Genomic DNA, 22,854 nt, shown 5'->3' with positions numbered 1-22,854 from the left:
ATGTCAAAGTCTGAGGCTATTCACATTGGAAGGTTGAAAGGGAATGAATCAAAGCAATTTAGTGATAAAGGTCTTGTTTGGAAAAATAATTCTTTTAAAACACTTGGGGTTCCCTTTTCATTCAATATGAATGCATTGTATGAGCTTAATTTTCTCCCCAAACTTACTCAAATTCAACGAATTCTGAATTGTTGGCGTTCAAGGAATCTGTCTTTAGTTGGTAACGTTGCTTAAGAGTGATTAAGAGTTTGTTATTACCACATAGTACAGCTTATTTATTTATTTTCAGTTTTATGTATTTCAATTCCAAAGGTTTTCGTTAAAAAATTGAATTCTTAGTTTTTTAAATTTATTTGGAATGGTGGAAATGACCGGGTAAAACAAAGCTACCTTTTGAACGATTACAGCAATGGAGGGTTACGCATGATTGATGTTGAGGCTTTTTCCCAAGCTCAAAAATTAGTGTGGGCAAAACATTTGCTGGATCCTAATTGTGATGATTTTTGGAAACATTTGGAAACAAATGTTCTTTCAAAATTCCATACTGACACGTCAGCTTTATGGACAACTGATGCTCCAAATTGTGCTCTTGCTATCTCAACTGGCTGAAACTCTTAGGGTTTGGTACGTGTATAAGAAGAAAATAAAAGAGAATCTTGGTTATAATAATTATTTCCTTCAGGATTCCATTTGGTGGAATTGCAATATTCGTTTGAAAACCAAGAAATTCTTCTTTTATCATGATTGGTTTGATCGTGGTATACATACCCTTGAGGATCTTAATAGAGGGTATAATTTTATTAAATCTTTCGAAGATCTTGTTCTCGAATTTGATATATCTATTAAAGACAGAAGAAAGTACAACTATCTTATGAAAGGAATTTTGATTGACTGGTTTTATAACCCTCCTAAAGTTCAAGAAAATGTTTTTGATAAGACTGTTGAAAGCTTATTTGAAAATGGCAAAATTACCAAGTTTTCATACACTATTTTGAAAACACAGGACTGACCTGCCAAAACCGAGAGCTTTTGGATTGATGTGTTAAATATGGATCAGGATACGGATTGGAATGAAGTTCACAATAATGACTTTTCTTGCCGTATTAAAACTCAATTTAGGGCCTTTTGCTTTAAATTGTTTCACAGAGCAATTTGCATAAACAAATTCCTTCATATAAAATTGGTAGAATTGATTGTGATTGTGATAAAATCAAATGCTTGTGGAACAGTCTGACCCAATTTATTGAAAGCAAAACTGGTGATATTATTACAATTTATAACTACCAAAACAAAAAAAATGGGATCAATGTAATCAACTTTCTTGTATTATGTTTGAAGTTTTATATTCATAGATGTAAATTTCAAAAGACCTCTCCCAGTTTCCAAGCTTTTATGAACTTTGTGAGAATGAAACTTAATACTGAATATAGGATCGCAGAAGGTAAAGGTAAATTGGGCAAACATTTTAAGAAATTTTCGTTTGACCTTAATGAGGATTGAGATCAATTTGCCTGCCATCCTATTTTTATTTGCATTTCCTCGCCTTTAAACCTTTTTTTTTCACATTCTGTGCACACCTAATGAAAATAACATGGGAAAGTTGTCCTTTTGTCTGTTTCATTGTTGTCTGTGTTCGTTTTGTTCCGTCTTTTCTGGTATTAAAAATTTTATATCATAAAATCAGCCATCATTTAAATTTTGTAATTTGCTAATAAATCATAGACAGTAACACTATGGCTGTCCAAAGATAAAAAAAAAGAGCTTGAAAAGTTACCTTTTCAGAATCTGAATAGAGCAGCGACATAGCTTGCGACGCCATCAATGATTGTCAAACGCAAAAGAGATGGACCCATTTGCTGCTCATTTCAAAAAGACTAGCAGTACGAACAAGAAAAACTCCCAAACAACATATGTATCTCAGTGTTGGACTTCACTGAAAATTATAAATGCATGTACCAAGATGAGGTACAAGGAGCTTATTTGACAACAGGACACCCAATTGTTTGCTACTATCGTTGTCCATCACATAACTGCAACAAACCCACCAAAGAAAGCCTTGTGTTTATCACTGATAATCTGACATATGACCACCACTCCCTGCATGTGTTCCAGGAAAAGGCCTGCAACCATCTTGCATCAAAGTGAGGACAAACACTACAGAAGCTTTACAGCTATTCAGATGGCTGTAGTTACCAAAATTTAATTAAAGGGATCATTTTCTGACATCAGCTATATGTACTCTATAGACGATAATGGGTTTTCCAAAGGGCCCTCCAATGGCGAGTGCAGTTGTAAAGAGCTGTGCCACTATCACAACTTATAATTAAATCAGTAAAACTTAACATTGCAAATATTGGAAAAATACCCTTCAATTCAAATGAATCTTTATACATGTGCAAACAGAATCTGTTTACATACATACACACATACATTTGTAATTTGAAATGTTTTAAACTTAGTGTGTTATTCTAAGTGTCTTATAATAATAATTATTTGTAATATTTCGGTATTTTGGCCACAAATGTGAAATAAAATATATACGAAATGAATGTTCAGCACAGGGAAGGAGGGAGCTAAAAATGAATCTGGATTTCCTGTCTGCAAGAATACACGCTATAGGAAGAATACTGTGGTTACTTGGCTGTACAGCATGTCCACGGAAGAGAGGAAAGGCATACTGAAATAAGCAGTGGGAAGAGCCAGAAGGAGGAAAGAGAATAGAAAGAGAACCAGTGAGGTAATGGAAATATCAAGGAGGGTAGCAAGTAAAAGGCAGAAAAAGAATGAGAAAAGCAGGAAGAGCAATGAAGTGCAAACTTCCTTCCTAAACCTTACAGAATTGTGAAACCAATAACCACATTTGTTGTGATATGAATCTTAGGGATTCATTCACCGCACGTACTCATACCCAATCAGGACCTAATCACTCACTCAGCCAATAAACCAACGTGCCGTGAGGCTATCGTAGTAGAAATAGAATAAATGATTTTGCTACACAAATCTATATTCGTCCGTCTATTTCTTCAACATTGACCTTGTCTATCACCTTGACGATAACGGTGTTATCGACATGACTCCTTTTCGGTCAACCCTTGACCTGATCACATTGTGTCACCTTACGTATCCTGCGTCTGATGAAGAGGATAACTTGTACATGATGGAATGTAGCACTTATCATCAATGGATGCATTATAAATTCACAATGCTTCCAAGTACTAACACTCTTTAAGAATACAAAAAAAGATTTTCTTGTGTTATGTGTGGATTCAGAGATTGTCACTCATTTGGATGCACTGTCATGGGCCCGTGTTGATAAAATACCAGTAGTACAGTACTGATGGCATGTGAAGTTCAGAAAACCTTTATTAAGGATTCCTCAACATTTGTTGTTTGTATTAAAATGCATTAGGTTCAGACGACACGTACTAGATTAACTAGGGTTCAGACTGAACCTGTTGAACATGTGTGGTCTTGACAGACCATTCTGCTTGTGTATGCAAGTGATTCGTCACCTTATACCAGTTCAGAGTGCTGACCCAGATAACATATACTTATTGGGCCAATATTGGCAAAAAGTTGCATTGGCATTACATCAGTATATAATATTGGGCCAATATTGGCTCACCATTCATTGGCAGCTGATCTCGGGCCAATAATAAACCAATCATTGGTTTAATGTTGGTCTTTTATATATCGTTTGATTGGCATTACATCAGTATATAATATTGGGCCAATATTGGCTCACCATTCATTGGCAGCTGATCTCGGGCCAATAATAAACCAATCATTGGTTTAATGTTGGTCTTTTATATATCGTTTGATTGGCATTACATCAGTTGATCGCAGGCCAATCTTAAACCATTCATTGGTTTTAATGTTAATTGTTGCATAGCTTTTTTGCAATGTCCATGAAACGTTCTTCTGGAACGTTTTCATTTAGTTTCTTTGGAATGTTTATGAAATGTGTTTTCAACTTAACAGATCAAAATATTAATAAATTATTATTAAATTTTGGATTTTACGTCAGGCTTTAGGCCTAATTTGTAAACATTAATTTTACATTGATCATCATATTTATTTATGTAATTATTTCATTTATTTATTCAATTATTTCATTTATTTATTTAATTATTTAATTTATTTATTTATTTATTTATATTTTTAAAGATATCAATCAACAATCAGTGCATGGGAATGCATCGTGAACATGCATGGACCGGTCTGGGCTATTTGTAAGCCTCGATTTCGGTTTGATTTTTGATGAACCTCATGATCGTGCGCGCGCCAATTAATTTATATGCGGAGGGATATCAAAACTTAGAAAATTTAGTTTCCTTACATTGCACTATGTAAATGTCCTCGTCTATGCGTGGGTGCATAGTTTATTTTGCTAAAAATGAAAAATGGTAATATTTCTGTTACAAAAATTCCAATGATACCCATGAAATATTGCTTATATAAATGGGTCTATTTTTTGGCGTAGTAATAACGTTGAGCACCGGCTTCGCGCTAGAGGAACAAAATATGCGCTGCGTCATACTGGCTCCGAGAGTTCGCAAATTCCCGTTCAAAGTGAATGGGAGTTTCGCTGTGATTCAAAACCAGCGAAATAAGTCAGTCAGAGCCTACCGCCATTTTCAGAGTAGTGCAGCAAACTGTACAAGAAAGGTAAGATTTTAATCTTTGTAAAATCAGTATCATCCTGTTGTGTGAAACTATGGTAAAAGGTAGTACGTGAATGCGGTACGTGCATAGATCATGGTAATGTTTATATTGATGTTTTAGAGTCGTTTATTGGCTTTTAATAAGATTATTAAAACGTCAGTATTTTACACTTCTAAATTGCCGTGTCATATACTTCAAATTAGGGCACACAGAAGAATGATGATCCGATTGACAAGAAGTAAAATTGTTTGTAGGGCCTAACTTTCAAGAGGTTTTATTCAATTTTCAAGTGACTCATGGACTGTGTACTGCCCAAAGTTAAGTTATGTCATGTATGTTAAATTCATGAATTATCACAACAAATTATCAAGCCATTTTGACCAGAGTGAGCATTTAATTAGGCCCTATAGGCCTAATTATTTTACAACTTTGCTTTATTTTTTCAATAACTAAAGGTAGCCCTACACTCCAGTAAGCTCTTTGCATGTTTGTTTAATTCATCATTATTGTTGATCATGTTGATATGATTCATATTAGAAAGTAGCAAGTAAAAGTCATTTAAAGTTAGGCCTAGGTCTAAGCAATAAAGCAGAAATCCAAAATAAAATTTTAATATAAAAATTAGTAAGCCTAGGTGGTAACAGCCCTAGCTAAACTAAACTACCAATTTACATGTTTAGGATTGATCAAGTAGGCCTATAATTTGTCTAATGTGTGCTGTAGAGGGAAAAATAGTAAACCGCCATTTTTACCAACTTTTTGTCTGTTACACACTACATGTATATTAAATGTACATGTATGGGGCCACCCTGTACATGATGTAGGCTACATTGTAACTTAGGCCTAACCTATTTTGCAATTTTCAATTTTTGACGCGGTTAATTAACAGGAAACTTGGAACAATTGTGGAGGGCCTTATTCAAATAGGCCTAGGCCTACTTGAGATCAGTACTATTTCTCGAACCAAACTAACATAGCCTAGCCTATTCCAAAGTTTCTAAGTGTTCACTACATTCACACGCTAAGTGTGACGAACAGAACACACTATACACGTTTCCACATTAAACAGTGAAATGTGATCACACTACACATTTGGTACCGCGTCCTATAGGTCCAAGACTGCCTCATATAGGTGGTCTCGGTCCACATCGCTGATGTAGGGGTCGAGCTACCACATTGAAACGTGTTCACACTGTGTTTAGAAGTGGTCTTGATGTACATGTAGGGTCAAGTCCATGTCCTAGGATTTTTTGGCATGGTGTGATCACGCCCTTATGTTGAGAACATATTGTGAAATAATTGATTCAATCATGAATGTTTGTGATTCTGATTCCATGTTTTGTGCAGGTGGGAATGCAACTCCATTAGGCACTCCAACAAACCTGGCCAGCACTCCAACTACAGGACGCAGACAGACTTCAACCTTGGGACAAAATACTTCAAGAGCAAGCAAGTAAGTAGTTGTTAAAAAAACTTACGGGGAAGATGATTTTTTGGCATGGTGTGATCACGCCCTTATGTTGAGAACATATTGTGAAATAATTGATTCAATCATGAATGTTTGTGATTCTGATTCCATGTTTTGTGCAGGCAGGAATGCAACTCCATTAGGCACTCCAACAAACCTGGCCAGCACTACAACTACAGGACGCAGACAGACTTCAACCTTGGGACAAAATACTTCAAGAGCAAGCAAGTAGTTGTTAAAAAAACTTACGGGGAAGATGATGAGTGAGCTGTTGCAAACTGGTTGAAACACAATTTCCTGTTAATATGTATTTTTTGACAAGTGATGATATTTTACGCTTGCCTAGGAACCCACAAGACCTCTCATGCTTTAAGATGAAGCTGGTTAATTTTGGTCGAAATGCTCTAAAAAATCAGTATTCAATATCTAGATTGGCAGATTAAGGAAGGATGTTCGGAATGCAATACTTAAACTTTAAAGAACTGCTTAATGTAGGCCTACTGTGGTTCCTGAGATATGTGTTGTTTTATACAGAAAACTCATTTAACCTCTCTTTACACCATAAGTCAAGACACGCAATGCATGCAATGTACAAATGTATAATGTGTACCTGGATTCTTTGACACAACAGCTTTACAATGATAACAACAATATTCGCTAAAGCTCAATGCAATTTACACAATGCAACAAAAGACCAAATTGCAACAGCAAACTAGCCAGTGTCCCCTTAAGCTGCCTTTTAAAATGCATGTTTTATGAGTCTGATATTGTTAACATATTGTGAAATAATATTCAATTCAATCATTCTACGGAAAGCCAATTTTCATCAGAACAATTGTGCCACCCCTTCCCCCAACATTGTGATATGAAACAAATTAAAGGGAAGCCTTGATCCCTTCAATTGCATGTCAACAAAATCATCGCAGCCCCTTCGAACATCAAGAAAGCAATGGTTTTACAACACTCAGTGATTTTGCTCTGGAAAAGTGACACCAATGTTAAAATATTCTCATCGGCAACCAAAAGTTATGTGCCTTTGAGAAATTATATGCGCACTGTTGCATGTGTCCCAAATAATTGGTACATTTTCCTGCTTGATGGTGGTGTGCACATCTAATGACACCTCTACATTTTATAAATTGTCAGAATGTACTAGTACTAGGCTTATAGCTCTTCAATTCAGTATTGTTGTTGGTAATGTACATGTTCCCCTATGAGTATGATATGGCATGTTCAGGGTTCCCAGCTACTCGTGGAAGTCAGGGATAACCTTTTTCCAGGCAAGGAAAATTCAGGGAATTGAAAACAACAGCAAATGTTAGAGAAAACTCAGGGAATTTTGGGAATCTGAGTAGAACAAAGGGCAATCTTTTCAGTTGAAAAAATGCCACCATTGAAAACTGGTATATTTCTCAGGGAATTTTCATAATTTGTCAGGGAAATATCAAAGAAAACTCAGGGAATTCAAATAAACAAAAAAAACTGGGAACCCTGATTGTTATAATGTTGATTTGTGACATTTTCATTCTTGAGAGTATATGAAAATCATTGTCGTTCTTTATATTTTTGTCTCAACAATCTCATTATCAACATGATCAGCATCTGAAACAACAAGACTTCTCATGGCAATTGAAACGGTGAAAATGCAACAAACTGATCAAACAGAACGGTTGAAAAGAATTGAGAATATTCTGTGTGGACAAGATGGTGATGACGAACTCCCAGAAGGTATTAGTTTACCAGTCCAAACAACTGAAGAGCTTGATATGTTTGAAGATCGGGTCACTGACAGGATTCATGCAAAGAAAGTTGTAAGTACATATCTCTGTAAGCATGAGAATGTAGGTTTTTGTCTGATAAGAGGTTTTCTGTTTGCCTAAATTTAATGGTTTACATATTTGGTTTTATTCTGGTCATTTGCATGCTGTTTTCGGGCTTGACCATTATGTTAAAGCTCTTTGAGAAGTGAATTCTTATTCTTTTTTAAAAAGAAGGGGGTGGGGAAACTGTTTAGGTTCAGGGCTCAGGATCTCTTTGTGTTCTGGTTTATTTGAAATATTGGTGGTTTCTCCAAGTCAGAGTACATGTACCCAGGGGTATTTATTCTTTCAAAATTCCTCCCTGGAGTATGGGAAGAATTTGGGATTTGAAAGTAGTAATAAAAAACATTAAGAACAAGGAAAATACTCGCAGAAAAAGATGAATGGATTTTAAACATGTACACAAGATGTGAAAAATAGCCCTAAAAACAAAGGTTCTAGTTGGTGAAGTATTTGGACAGAGCATACATGTAGTAGGTAGGAGAGAGGTTTTGATTTTCTGGAAAAATAGATGCTCCTGCACATACCTGCAGTTTGGTTTGTGGTAACATTCATTCATAAGAGTTTCTCATCAGTGAAACCTTGACTATTTCCATATTTGCAAATGGAACTCATTTTGTGTATAATTTCTATGAGCAATTAATTACTTTTGGAAAATACCGGATAACATTTGAATAACAGACACATTTCCGGACATGATCTCAGTGGATACAAGAAGGTTACTCATGAGTATAGTTGCTGAATGTGTTTGTTATATACTTCATTAATATATTCTTGTTCATTGATTGGTTAAAAGTGGATCACATGACCAAAAATAGTTCTACCATCAGTACTCCTATCCGTAAATAGTACCTCTAAGCCGTAAATAGTATTTTCAATGTCCCGGATGAGCCGTAAATAGTACCTCCAAGCCGTAAATAGTACTTTTGACCATGCCTTCGGCGTGCGCGCATTCGATCGCGACGGAACAGTTCACGCTTACCTAAACTGCCATAGCGTCATTTCGCTGCTGTAATTGGTTAGCCCGATTTTAGGCTATTCGATTTTTTGAAGGGTAGGTTGTGCTTAAATTGGTTGTGCTGTTCACTCAGGATAGAAGCAGGAGAGTCAAAACGTCAAATAATTTTCTTTTAACAAATCAATGAACAAAGAACATATTAATGAAGTATATAAAACAAATATATACTGCCTTTATTCGAAGTTCTGGTTAAAACTATGGTCCCTCGTTGAGATCAATTAATACTATTTTCCTATTGATCTCACCTCGGGCCCATAGTTTTAACCAGAACTTCTCATGGCAGTATATATTTGTATATTATCTACCAAATTATTGAGTGATGCTGGTCCATGTATTGCCGGATCACTCTCTCTAATCTCCTTTATCACTTACAAAGCGGAAGTGAGTTTCGTCTCAACAACCTTTAGTGAACACATAGCCTTGTGAAATTGCGTAAACAGCTGTATTGAATATTCACACAATTGAATATATTTTTTTTTCATGCTTTTTCAGTATTGTGATATAATATTTTTTCCCCACTCAAATTTCAGGTTTCATTCTTGGCAAGTTTAGGAGGTCGCAACCTCGAGCAGGCAACAAGGAATGTCATGGCGAATGTATTTACAAAAACCATTGCATTGCAGTATTCATTATGTGGCAGAAGACAAAAGAAATGTTTTGAAACATTGGTGACATATCAACTGGTGATAAGTAAGTACTCAAATTTTGCACATGTTGATAATGAGAAATGATGCCAAAGATGGCACAAAATATTACCAGAAATAAACCTGGCACATGTAGGGAGGGGTTGACTAATGTATGAATTTGGCATGTCATAGGAGAACAGGTTTGCAGAGAATGTGGTTTGGAAGTTTCATTGGGTCATTGGGGGAGGGGGTGGGAGGAGGATTCTCCAAGAATGAAGGCAAACAGCCAAAGACTAATAAAATAATTAATCATGTAAATATTCCCCCAGTGTCAAACAGGTCTCAGTCAGGAACATGGTGAAGCAATGTTTCATTGACATGGTTTAGTCCCGGGTTTAGTGAACAATAGCTAGGTCATCATGTAACTTCCACACCAAGCATAGTGTTATGGTAATTCGTTATACCCGCATGCGAAGCATGAACGGGTATATTGCCATTCTATGGTTTCTTCTCCTCCTTCTTCTCCTCTTCCTCCATCAAACACAACATTCTGTCAAGGCTAGCGCTAAAACTACAAGGGCCACAGGGCCCATATGTAGTACACTTATGGGCCCTACCCCGTCGATTTATCCTTTGCCCATCTTGGCCCCAGAGGTCAAAGGTCACGGGCCCCAGGGGCCCAAATGTAAAAATACAAAGCATGCTGTTTCTCATCAAATGAAGCAGCCTCAGGGCCCTGAGTTGGTACACTGATAGCCCCAGGGGTACTCTATATATACAAGTATACACGAGCCCCATATGTCATATATTATGGGCCCCAGGGCCCCAAATGTTAAAATAAGGGGCAACAGATTGAAAGAGCTAGCGCTAAAACTACAAGGGCCCCAGAGCCCATATGTGGTACACTTATGGGCCCTACCCCGTAGATTTATCCTTTGCACATCTTGGCCCCAGAGGTCAAAGGTCACAGGCCCCAGGGGCCCAAATGTAAAAATACAAAGCATGCTGTTTCTCATTAAATGAAGCAGCCTCTGGGCCCTGAGTTGGTACACTGATAGATCCAGGGGTACTCTATATAAACAAGTATACATGAGCCCCACATGTCATATATTATGGGCCATGTTAAAATAAGGGACAACAGATTGACAAGGCTAGCTATAAAACTACAAGGCCACTAGAGCTCATATGTGGCACATATATGGGCCCTAAGTTGTAAATGGCATTTTGCCCATTTTGGCCCCAGATGTTTAAGGCTAGGGGCCCCATGGCCCAAATGTTAAAACAAAGGGCCTGTCGTTTCTCAGCAAATAAAGGAGCTACAGGGTTTAGATTTGGTACACTAATAGGTCTTCAGCATTATATTGTTATATGTATATATGAACCCCATTTGTCACATAATATGGGCCCCAGGGCCTCAAACGCTAAAACATAGGGCCGGCCGTTACTCCGTAAAGAAAGCAGCTACAATGTCCAGCTTGAGTCTGCTGATAGCACTTGAGAATTATATTTCAACATATGCACATGAGCCTCAGAAGTGAAATATTATGGGCCCCAGGGCCCCAAATGTTAAAGCAAAGGCCCGGCCGTTTGTCATCAAATAAAGCAACTTTAGAGCTCAGAGTTTGTACACAGATTGCACCTGAGAATTATATTGTTATATGTACATATGAGCCCCATATGTCACTCCATTGGCCCCAGGGCCCAAAACGCTAAAACATAGGGCCAGCCGTTACTCAGTAAATAAAGCAGCTACAGTGCCCAGCTTGAGTCTACTGATAGCACTTGAGAATTATACTTCAACATATGTACATGAGCCTCATAAGTCAAATATTATGGTCCCCAAATGTTAAAAAAAGGGCCGTCCGTTTGTCATCAAATAAAGCAGCTTCAGGGCTCAGAGTTTGTACACAGATTGCACCTGAGAATTATATTGTTAATAACGCCCATCCCATCCCACCCCATACACGTAGGGACTAAACAGATTCACAGACAATAGCGTAATTATAATATAGATAACATAAACGTTAAGGCTGTTCCAGTTAAATTACATACCCATTGGCTGTTCTATTTAATTTACATACTCCCTCTGAAATGGCCACAAAAAAAAATAGGCTGTTTCATTTAATTTACATATTCCTCTGAAATGGCTGTTCCATTTAATTTACATACTCCCTCTGGAATAGCTTTCCCTAATCAAATTACATATTGTGAATTTCAATAGCGTATTAGGCCTATAATAATTATAGATGATGATAATTGGAAATACCATGTGTGAAGCGTTAAGGCTGTTCCATTCAAATTACATACCTTTGGCTGTTCCATTTAATTTACATACTCCCTCTGAAATGATCCCAAAATAGCTGTTCCATTTAATTTACATACTCCCTCTGAAATGGCTGTTCCATTTAATTTACATACTCCCTCTGGAATAGCTTTCCCCTAATCAAATTGCATATTGTGAATTTCAATCTATTAAATTGCATAGCTTCACTGTGAATTGGAGAGACTGGCAACCTAAGTCCTCAGCAAATAAGCACTGTAAGTTTGTGTAAACCGATAACATGCGGGTATAGCCGTATTTGTGTACAAATATATAGCCTTCTAGTTGTATATTACACTTCTGGGACAAATTCAATTCAACAATGGCTCCAGCCTTACCTTTGCAGATTTTCAGATTGCACTTATAGCCATTAGAAAAAAAATCCAAAATTTTAGCTCCATAGCTGTTATGGTTTTTCCATACGTGCCATTTTAAATTTGGGTGGCCCATGGGGGATCTAATTAGCCCTAAATTCCCATTTTTGAAATTTAAAGAAAATCTGAGAGGGTAAGGCTGGAAACTTCTTGAAAATTTGTTGATTTGGCATGGAATGACCCATTTGTCCCTGCACATTACAATTGTAGCGATTAGGAGAACACAATATTGCAGGCACTGTGGTTAAACTGATAATGCTAGACTCTAAGAGTGTCCAAATTTCCCTTATAGGTATAGGGTATGATAATAATTAAAGTTATGATAATACATGTATTTAATTATCTTAACTTAAGAACTGTTGACAATTAAGTGATAGGTGAAGATTACAGAGAGAAAAAGAAAGTGCCCGCACGTCAGATTTGGACCAAAGCAACACCAAAATGTCAGATAAAGAGTCACCAAGACAAGTTTTAAAACGTGTTGACAGGCATCTTGGAGCAGTTTTTATCATAAAATTTTTGTGTCCCAACAGGAGCTTTTAGGAAAATCATCCCAAGCAGCAGGGATGAGATACGCAAAGTTATAGGTTCATGGCTGGCATGTGCTGGAGATAGAGAAGGGGGAAGAAAAGAGCGAAGGAACCAAAGAAATGAAGATAAAACTGGAGACTCCTCAGATGGGGAATAAACCTCTCATACACTTTTTTATTAGAGTTCACCGAATCAGTAAAATGGTTCCACACTGGTAGTGCTAGCCTGGCATGAAGCCAAGCTGGATATCAAGCCTATAGCACTGGATAATCGGCCCATAGGGTTACAGCTGGCAGGTGCAGAAGATAAGGGGGAAAAAGAGAGCGAATAAACCAAAATGAAGATAATATGGAATACTCCTCAGATCGGGAATAAAACTCCTGAAGTGTTTGCCGAACAGGAGCTGTTATGACCCAAGCAGCAGCAGGGATGAGGTACGCAAACGTATAGGGCCAATTCTCCAGCATGTGGGGATTGATGTCAGGCTAGGCTTCAAGCTAGGCTAGCACTACCATTGTGATTCATTTTGTTAAGAGTTCCCCAGTTTAACTAGTTTGAGAGTTCACCATGCAGTTTAACTAGTTTGTGTTGTATAGGTATCAAAACTCATTTTTATGATGGTCTGTAAACCAAAACAAAAACAAAATTTTAAGGTCTCCAAATTTGAATTTACATATGTATGAGCCCAAAAAAATGTCCAAGAAAGGTTGCTGAATTTGGAAACCTTGCACTTTAATATATAAACATTTTGTATGTTTTTTGGTTACCACACTTATTACAAAGCGATAAAGAGTGAATTTTACCTGGGGTGGGGGTCAGTTTCAGCACTAGGCAAGTTCCAAAAGTATGTAAACTTACGGCATGAACTATGTAACAGAATCGCAATATGAGAAAAAGCCAACAACGACCATACAGTAATATTTATGTGTATTTTTAAAGGGTTACATCGCAGCAACAGCCATCTGCTTCAAGGGATACATCGCAACAGCCATCTGCTTCTGGGTGTACATCGCAACAGCCATCTGCTTCAGGGGTACATCGCAACAACTATCTGCTTCAAGGGTACACCGCAACAGCCATCTGCTTCAAGAGGTACATCGCAACAGCCATCTGCTTCAAGGGTACATCGCAACAGCCATCTACTTCAAGGGGTACATCGCAACAGCCATCTGCTTCAAGGGGTACATCGCAACAGCCATCTACTTCAAGGGGTACATCGCAACAGCCATCTACTTCAAGGAGTACATTGCAACCCCCATCTGCTTTAAGTATGCAACAAAGGATCTCATCAAACCAAAGTAAGTCACTATGGAGTTTTCTTTTTAAAATGGTCATAATGAGCATTGATTTTTCTTGTCTTCATGTCAAAAATGTCACATTCTTTGTTAACTTCTATCATAATTTAGAGCTCATTTACATTTACATTGTTTCTACTGTGGGCCATTTTCATCTAATGCAGTGGCAGCATTCTCTGTAGAAATGGTTTTGTAACAAGAAGATAAGTTACCCCAGCCATTGGTCGAAACAAATTACTAAAACTACAGTGCGTGCGAAAAATATTTTCTTTGTTTCACAGGGTTTTTGCCTAGCAGAGAATGGACTTGATGTTACAACGCGTCTCTACATGTGTGCCAGCGTCACAACCGCACCTTTTTGTATTCCAGCAAACCGACAACAGCGCGCGCGTTTCAGTTCTGCCTAATGTAAAATATGCGGTGACATTATGTCCATTCTCAAAGTAAGATCAAGTTTAGATAGGAGGGCTTATATAAAATTCAACCTACAATGTAATGCTAATTTAGCAGGACTGGATAAAATGGATATTTAATGAGCCATAGTGTATGTTGTTTGTACTTTATTGCAGAACCCTTGCTGGAACATATGTTAAATTTGTTAGAGGACATCAGAGAAACGCAGAGGATCCACAGCCATCAGCTTAATATGTTGCAGAGGAAAGGGAATGCAAATGAGCAAAGCTGCAGATGGGAAATACCTGAAGGGGTATCCTTTCCCCTGAGAACGATAGAAGATGCAACCCTTATGAACACGAAACTACAAGATTCAGGTTTTAAAAATGGTCTGGTAAGTAGGACTGAACTTTTAGGTGTGGACCTGCAAACAAGAGTTAATTAGATGTTTACAAGTCAATTGGAAACAAAACCTGTATCAGTTCCATGGGAAGACTGTTAAATGGCTCTGGTCCAAAATTGAAGCGAAGATCAGAGACAACTAGACATGGCATTATTTTGTTATAGTAGCATGGACAGGGGTGTGATTCTCCAAGATTTTTCCTGATTCCAGAAATTATATTGTGAAGCAGTAGTGGAGATCTTTGTTTAAAACGTGGGGGATGTAAACCCAAAAAGTGGTTGAAATAACAAAAATAGGTCTTGTTTTTTTCTTTTCTTTTTTTAATTGGGGGGGTTGAATCTCCCTTTCCTCCCCTGGATCTCTCCGCCCATGTTGTGAAGGCAGATTTCAGAGACCCGTATTCCTGGAATAAGGGTGGATTAAAGTTATTCCTCTTTCAAGAATACGGGGCATAGGGATTAAGATTCCTTATCATTTAGTATCAAACATGTTTAGGAAGTCTTCAGCAGTATTTTTACATAGAAAAAAATCATCACTGTTAACAAAATTTACAGTTTTTCACAGCCAGGATTTTGAAGTGTGCACTTTCGTGCAACAATTATTTCTTACTGTCCATGTTTCTCCTTTTTCATTTACAATGCAGATAAGTTACCTAGCTGACTTCGGAGGAAGAAATACATGGGAAGCAACAAAACGAGTGCTTTCGTTTATGATAAGTAACGATCTAGCTCAACTCTGCAACATGACAGGGGCCAATGGGAAGCTTGCCTTTGGAGCTACTCCTTTGTTTGACTGTGTCTTCAGTAAGTTTCACCTATTTGTATACAATAATACAATAATTTTTTTTTTGCTTAGCCAATCAATATTCAAGCGAGGTTTTGGACAGCATAGTGGTGCTCGGCTCAACATCCAGTTCTATTTCTTACCCGATCCCAAGTCTGTTTTAAACAATGACAGACAATTGGAAGGTTTCTTTTGATCAAGTTTTTTATAGAAAGAAACTAGATTATCAAATTAAAATTCACCAAATAATTTTGGCTTTGCTTTGCACTCACATATCACCAGGTGGAGCTGGCAACAGGCCAGATTGGCTTCTAGACCATTCATTTAGTGGAGTGACTAAAGGGAATTTTATATGAGTATTCTGTTAACAAATTGAGATGGGTATGTGACATACACATGTAGATTACCAAGATCATGGTGGACTGCTGAACTTTGTTCAGGAAAAGACTTAGATTCCAATGAGTCATGCAGGCCTATATCAGTTTTGAAAGAATGTATTGAAAAGTTTGTAGTTCGCCATGATCACGGTCAGTGTTCCAGCAGTTTATCACAAACATTAGCTCAGACCTTCTGAAAATTGGTCCAAAAGATTTGGCAAAATTTTGTAAAAAGATGTCAATGTGGAGAGATCTGTTGAGTTCAAATGGATTGTTCAATCTTATTTATAACCTTTTATTATCATTATTTTTTGCATAAAATAATGACTACGCCTATGTTATATCAGACGATACATACACGCAGCAGTCTAAAAACAATAACTTTATTCTCTAATTGTTAACTCCCTAAATGCAAATGATTCAAATTATTTCTTAGAGACTGAGTAAAACATGTATATATAGGTATCTTTAAAACAAGTTTGAATATTGATAACTCCTTTATGCAAATGATTCAAATGTAATGATCAAATTATTTCTTAGAGACTGTTTGGAGTAAACATGTATTGGTATCTGTTTAAAAAAAAAGAATATTAAAATGATGGTTTTTAATGACAAGGTGTTCAATCTTAAAACATGTATTGTATCTTTAATTTTAAAACAATTTTGAATATTGTTAACTCCTTAGAGACTGTTGTTTGGAGTAAAACATGTATTGGTATAAAAATTGAATATTGTTAAAATGATGGTTTTTAATGACAAGGTGTTCAATCTTAAAACATGTATATATAGGTATCTTTAAAAAAAAATTGAATATTGTTAAAATGATGGTTTTTAATGACAAGGTGTTCAATCTTAAAACATGTATATATAGGTATTTAAAAAAAATTGAATATTGTTAACTCCTTTATGCATATGATTCAAATGTAATGATCAAATTATTTCTTAGGGACTGTTTGGAGTAAAACATGTATTGGTATCTGTAAAAAAAATGAATATTGTTAAAATGATGGTTTTTAATGACAAGGTGTTCAATCTTAAAACATGTATTGGTATCTTTAAAACAATTTTGAATATTGTTAACTCCTTTATGCAAATGATTCAAATGTAATGATCAAATTATTTCTTAGAGACTGTTGTTTGGAGTAAAACATGTATTGGTATCTGTAAAAAAAATTTGAATATTGTTAAAATGAAGGTTTTTCATGACAAGGTGTTCAATACTAAAGCATGTATTGGTATATTTAAAACAATTTTGAATATTGTTAAGGTGGCGCTATTGGCTGAGCCAAAAATTTAGATTTCTTTTGTAATGAGATATGTTGTAGGCCTTGGTCTGCAGATTCCAAAACTGAAAACCAAAATTCAATCGGACATTCGGTTGTGGAGATATTTCATGTCAAAGTGGCTCACAACCAACCACTCTGGCAACAACTTTCTTTTTATTTTTATTGTTTTTTACTAAGTCCAGCTGCCAATATGGTGGTTAATTATGTATGCATAAAAAATAAAAGTAAAGTTTTTTGATAGAAGGAGATAAGTTATCTTGATGAAACTTGGCACATGGGTATTTGGGTACTCATTGAGAGCTTAAAATGCACGGATGCGTTTGGCTAATTTCCACTTGCATAATTAATTAGATGCACTAATTAGAAAAGTTGATAAGAGCCCTAATTAATTATGCAAATTGAAATTAGCCAAACGCATCAGTGCGTTTTAAGCCTTTAATGAGTACTACCCATGTATCAAATCTCATCAACATAGCTTATCCCCTTCTATCCAAAAACTTTACTTTGATATTTTATGCATACATAATTAGCCGCCATGTTGGCAACACCTCTTAGAAAAAAACAATAAGAATAAAAAGAAAGTTGTTGCCAGAGTTGTTGGTCGTGAGCCACTTTGAGAATGTCCGATTGAAATAAAATTTGCAGTTCTGGAATCTGCAGACCAAGGCCTACAACGTTGTGAGAAAACAGAAATTCCAAATAAGATGTTCAATTTATTGTTTTAAATTGCAGTTAAAATGACATAATAGCTTTGCACCATATTGCGCGGATGGGGGGTACTCAAGTATTAAGGTATACTATATGGGGATGTACTGCTCTAATGGGTGGTTTAAATCCCTAAACATGGGTCTCATTTTCAACAAAAACTGTCCCTAAACAAATTGCAAAAAGTGGGCTTATGTTTTAAGAAGAATCCCTGAAAATGGGTTCCTTTTCTGCCAAAATGACCCTTAAAAATAGGTTATGTGGCTCCAGCGGCAGACCTCCATCCAAACCAAATCTGAGTACCCCCTTCCCCGGGATATATTGGCATCTTTAAAAAGATTATTTGAATATTGTTAAAATGGTGTTTAATGACAAGATGTTCAATTGACTGTTTAAATTGCAGTTAAGGGGGTAGTGAACCCCAAACCGAAATTGAGCATGGTTTTTTTTATGCTATCTCAAAATATCAACACTTTTTGGAAAAAATAATATCTGGCTTAAAACAAATTGTCTGAGAAACTCAAAAATGGCATTAACATTTTTGTAGGCCCAGCGGTTCTTGAGATTTTGATCAAGAACCACTGGGTTCAATACCATGTTTGAGTTTCTCAGACAATTTGATTCAAGAAAGTCATTATTTTGTCAAAAAGTGTTTATTTTGAGATAGCGTACAAAACATGCCCAATTTCGGTTTGGGATGCACTGTCCCCTTAACATGACAGTAATAGCTTTGCACCATCATTTCTCAGTCATTAGGCCGTATACATAAGACCTAGCAATTGCTTGATTGGCCTTTTACTAGGCTTTTCTTGAATCTTTATACAAAAACAAGCCATTACTTGCAGGTAAAAGGTCAAGGATTTTAGCCCAAGCAATTGCCAACTTCTTCCTAGTAAATGTTAGATGAATTAGCAATTGCTATTGTTACAATTGGTTAAGCAAAAGGTTATTATGTTTTTGAGCAATGGCTATGGCTAGACCTTTTACTTATCGAGCAATTGCTTAACCTTTTGCTAGTTAGCAATTGCTAGCTTTTATGTATACGGCCTATTGTATGAATTCCTTGATGTTGATTCCCTTGTCGCCTTTATACAGACGGGGTGACCGGTGACGTCAATGCCCGGCGGTGTGCGCACGTATCATGGCAATTTCTATTGTTCTTTGCCCGGCGGTGTTCATGCACATCATGGCTTGTTCAGGGCCTGTGCTTTTGAAACCCCTGAAACATTTCATAATAGAAGCAAAAAGCCATTGAACAGTGCAGTGGTTCATTCAAGCAAATCAAAATACCAGTCCCTCGCCTTTGTTGATAAACATTGATGTCACCCCGTCTATAACTATTCAACTATTGTTCAATTTGATGTATTACATACATGTTGAAATAAATTTCTTTTTAAACACTAAAATTATTTGTGTCAACTTGCCTGCGCTGTGTGATGATTTGTGTACAAAATTCTGTATTTGATGGGCTATATCCATATGGGTTAGAAAAAGGGCCCATTTAGGCCCAAATAGGAACCAACATGGGTCCCTATTGGGTTTTGTAAGGGCTTGGGTTACCAATGAGTTTCCCATATAGGAACCGATACGGCCCCAGGTGGGCCCTATCCTGAACCAACATGGGCCCCGCTTGGGTTTTTGGAGGGCTGGGTTTCCAATGGGTTGCCCAATATGGGACCCAATAAGGCCCCATGCGGGTCCCATTCAAGACCCATGTTGGTATCCCACTTGGGTCCCTTAAAGGGCCCCATGACAAAATTGAATGGGTCCCTCTTGGGCAGCCCGTATTGGGCCCGTTCAGTTGCCCAATAGGGTACAGGCTGGGGCCCAGGTGGGCATGCTATGTGGGTCTGCTCAATGTGTGACGTGTTTACATGCCGGCTGCGGTATCCACTTCGAATAACGTGTTAAAACGTATTCACCCGCCGGCGATATCACAAATGAACACGCTGTAGAAATTTAGAAATAAAGGAGTCTTGATAGCCGATAGGCACCACCAAGCATCACTTATCACTGCATCCGAATTTTGATGATCCCCGTCATCTTTTACGAGCACGATGACCTCATTATATCGCTGCTCATTAAATATTCATGAACCCGACCATTTATGAATGGAATTTCGCTTGTCAAGGAGTGCTATCTCTCGCGATGTGATTGGACTATTTTGAGATTTAGTCTCAGAAAATCATAAATCAACCAATAAAATTGTGCGTTTCATCAGTTGTGTTATAAAAGCTGATGAAAGAAAAAGTTTCATGCGGGTAAACTTCCGTGCATGGAGATGGGAGAGTACTATTAAAAATCAAATTTTTTTCTGTATTTGTAATTTTTTGCAAAACGTTAAAGCGATATATGAACTCTTACATGTCTGGAGTAAACCTACATTGCAATCATGATATCATTTGATGGTAATTTTTGAAGGATTGATGAGATACGAAATAAATGCCTCGGGCTGTAATTGATACAATTAAACTTGACATGTGCTGTCATGTATTGGAAGGGGACATGTCATCATGGTACCATGTGCTGTTGGTTGAGTGCGGGCATGGTGCAGACCAAATGAAGTGACATTTTGAAGCAAACACAGATATGATGGTGCAGTCTGGTGCGGGTGTAGGCATGGTGTATAGGGCCAGTGTTAGCTGGTGTTTGTTGTGGGGCGGGATGGGGCGTGGCGTGGGGAAGAGGGTATGGTATGGGGTGGGATGGTTGCTGTGATGCGGGATTATTTTTGATGTTTTCCCCCTGATAGGCCTACCTGTTTTAGCTGTATGTATTCCCTCTTGAAAAAAAAAGTGTTGAATTTCAAAGTTCAGCCTGTAGGCATATTAAGGCCTGCTACAAACTTCCTGTTTTAAATATTTGTATGATTTTCCCAAATTCCTGTTGCTTAAATTTCCCTGAGCGTTTACCAATCCTCAAATAAATGATGGCAGCACCAAGGCACATCGCCGTTCGCGTTGTTGATGATAACGAAAAGGGGAAAGTGTTACATTCATGGGTTTTCCTCAATGTGAACAACGCATGGTATAAATATAACGACTTATGGAATGACATTGTTAATGGCCCCCATGCAAAACTCATTACACTTAAATGCAAAGGCTTCACACTGAAAGAGGTACTATAGCTTCCTCCACTGTAAACCTAAATCCCACAAATACCGTAACTGGAGACCCCGAAACGGATCTCATAAGAGTGGTGGATGGATTTGGTTATGTCACATTGATCGTTCATCATGGCACATGTGACACATGCTTCCCCCAACAACCAGTGAAAGTAATAAACCTGACTCCTTCGCCGTTCTTATGGGTGCAGCATGTGATGCGGTCGGCAAAGATCTCCCGACATTGTTAAAAGATCCAAAGAACAATTCAGAAAAACTCAAAAATGAAATCATGCATACCTCACAGAGAAGCAGTGTGAGTTTCCGACGAGTGCAGGGAAGAGGGCTGCTGTCTTTCTTAACCGACTGACTGATTTGATATACTATATTGACGGACAGTATGCCAAAATTGAATATTCAGTCCCATTGTCTTCAACCATCCCCCCAGTCTTCAAGGAGCGATTTTCAAAGTTCAATTGTCCTGAAAAGCACAAACACAGGAAGAGAACTTTGTCAAATTTGTCAGAGGATAAGCTGGAAAGATACACGTTGCTTCTCCGAGAATCAATGCAGGGACAAAGATACCTGGAAACAATGCTGTGGGCCGAGTTTAAAGTACAGATTCTGAATCTGATCGAAGTTATAGAGGCTTACTGTGCCACGTTGAGACAGCAAAGAGTGAGAACTAAGTTAGTTGCTTCCACGCCACGGTCGCAGTTGGAATTGAAGACTAATGTTACAGTAGTAAAGCAAAAGAAAGGTCCACTGAGAGTCCACCCCAGCTTGTCTGAACTGGACAAAAAGCTCACAGAGTCTGAAGCCTATGTTCCCATCTCAGTCAGAGAGCACCTGCCTACATGTGACCGCCGAAGAGTTTATGATCTTATAGACATGGTCTGTGAAGAGGGTTTGTCACACAAGTGTGTTCACTACGTGCATCAAATTGGAGGAAATAAGCAGAGTCTCCACTTCATCTGGAAAGTAGATGAAAACAAAACCGAAGGAGAGCTTATAAACTTATGTTCTCAAGTTATACTAAAAGTAGAAAGTGAAGCACCGATATATGAAAGGCGTATTACAAAGAAGCGGTTTTTGCAATGCTTTGGGTTTGTGGCAAGTCCTGTGGCCCTTAGGGCCATATCTAAAGAATTGACAGGTGATAAGTCAGCACCAACAAAACTGCTGGAAAATGAAATAGACAAAAGATTTGCCCATGCAATGTTGTCCGAGGATGCAAGTATCCTAGTTGACCTGCGTAATTTGCCCCCCGAGAAAAAAAAACAAGACACGTTCAAGAAATTTTTTCGCTGAGACAGAAAGGTATCTATCAGAAGAAGTTGAATTTAACCAAAACAGAGCACTGAAAAACCACTGATTTTGCTCATTTCAGTTCTAAATGACCCATAAATTGCTATTTCCTCACATTCCAGACGATTTTCAACCAGAAAGCCAAGAAAGACCCACGATTTTTACCGTTCGCAAGTCCGAAAGACCCACTATACCCAAATTAGGGGAGCATACCCATTAAACATTGCTAAATAAAAATAAAATAGAAGTGATGTGCCCTCCCAATTAAACTGAGGTCTCGTTCTTGGGTCATGGTCTCGGAACTTATAAGTCTCGGTCTCGGAAGGGGTGGTCTTGGTCTAGGAAGTTAAGGTCTCTGTCTCGATCTCGGATGGGAAGG

General features: G+C 37.6%; 1 protein-coding gene across 2 annotated transcripts; it reads left to right on the top strand.

Annotated features, from left to right (window-relative positions):
• The first annotated feature begins 7,629 nt into the window (after positions 1-7,629).
• On the top strand, positions 7,630-15,782 carry LOC140137967 (uncharacterized). Of its 2 annotated transcripts, none has more exons than XM_072159788.1 (5): positions 7,630-7,861; positions 9,502-9,661; positions 12,825-14,120; positions 14,687-14,904; positions 15,557-15,782. In XM_072159788.1, the coding sequence occupies exons 1-3, from the start codon at positions 7,838-7,840 to the stop codon at positions 12,977-12,979; spliced, it is 339 nt and encodes a 112-aa protein (XP_072015889.1). In that variant the 5' UTR covers positions 7,630-7,837; the 3' UTR covers positions 12,980-14,120; positions 14,687-14,904; positions 15,557-15,782. The 2 variants fall into 2 exon arrangements, with proteins under 2 accessions (XP_072015889.1, XP_072015888.1); XM_072159787.1 differs by having other exon boundaries at positions 7,630-7,944.
• Positions 15,783-22,854: the final 7,072 nt, after the last annotated feature.

The sequence above is a fragment of the Amphiura filiformis genome, chromosome 17 (genome assembly GCF_039555335.1).
Source record: "Amphiura filiformis chromosome 17, Afil_fr2py, whole genome shotgun sequence".
Taxonomy (NCBI): Eukaryota; Metazoa; Echinodermata; class Ophiuroidea; order Amphilepidida; family Amphiuridae; genus Amphiura; species Amphiura filiformis.
Note: the sequence above shows the minus strand (reverse complement) of the source record. Positions and strands in the feature narration are given on the sequence as shown.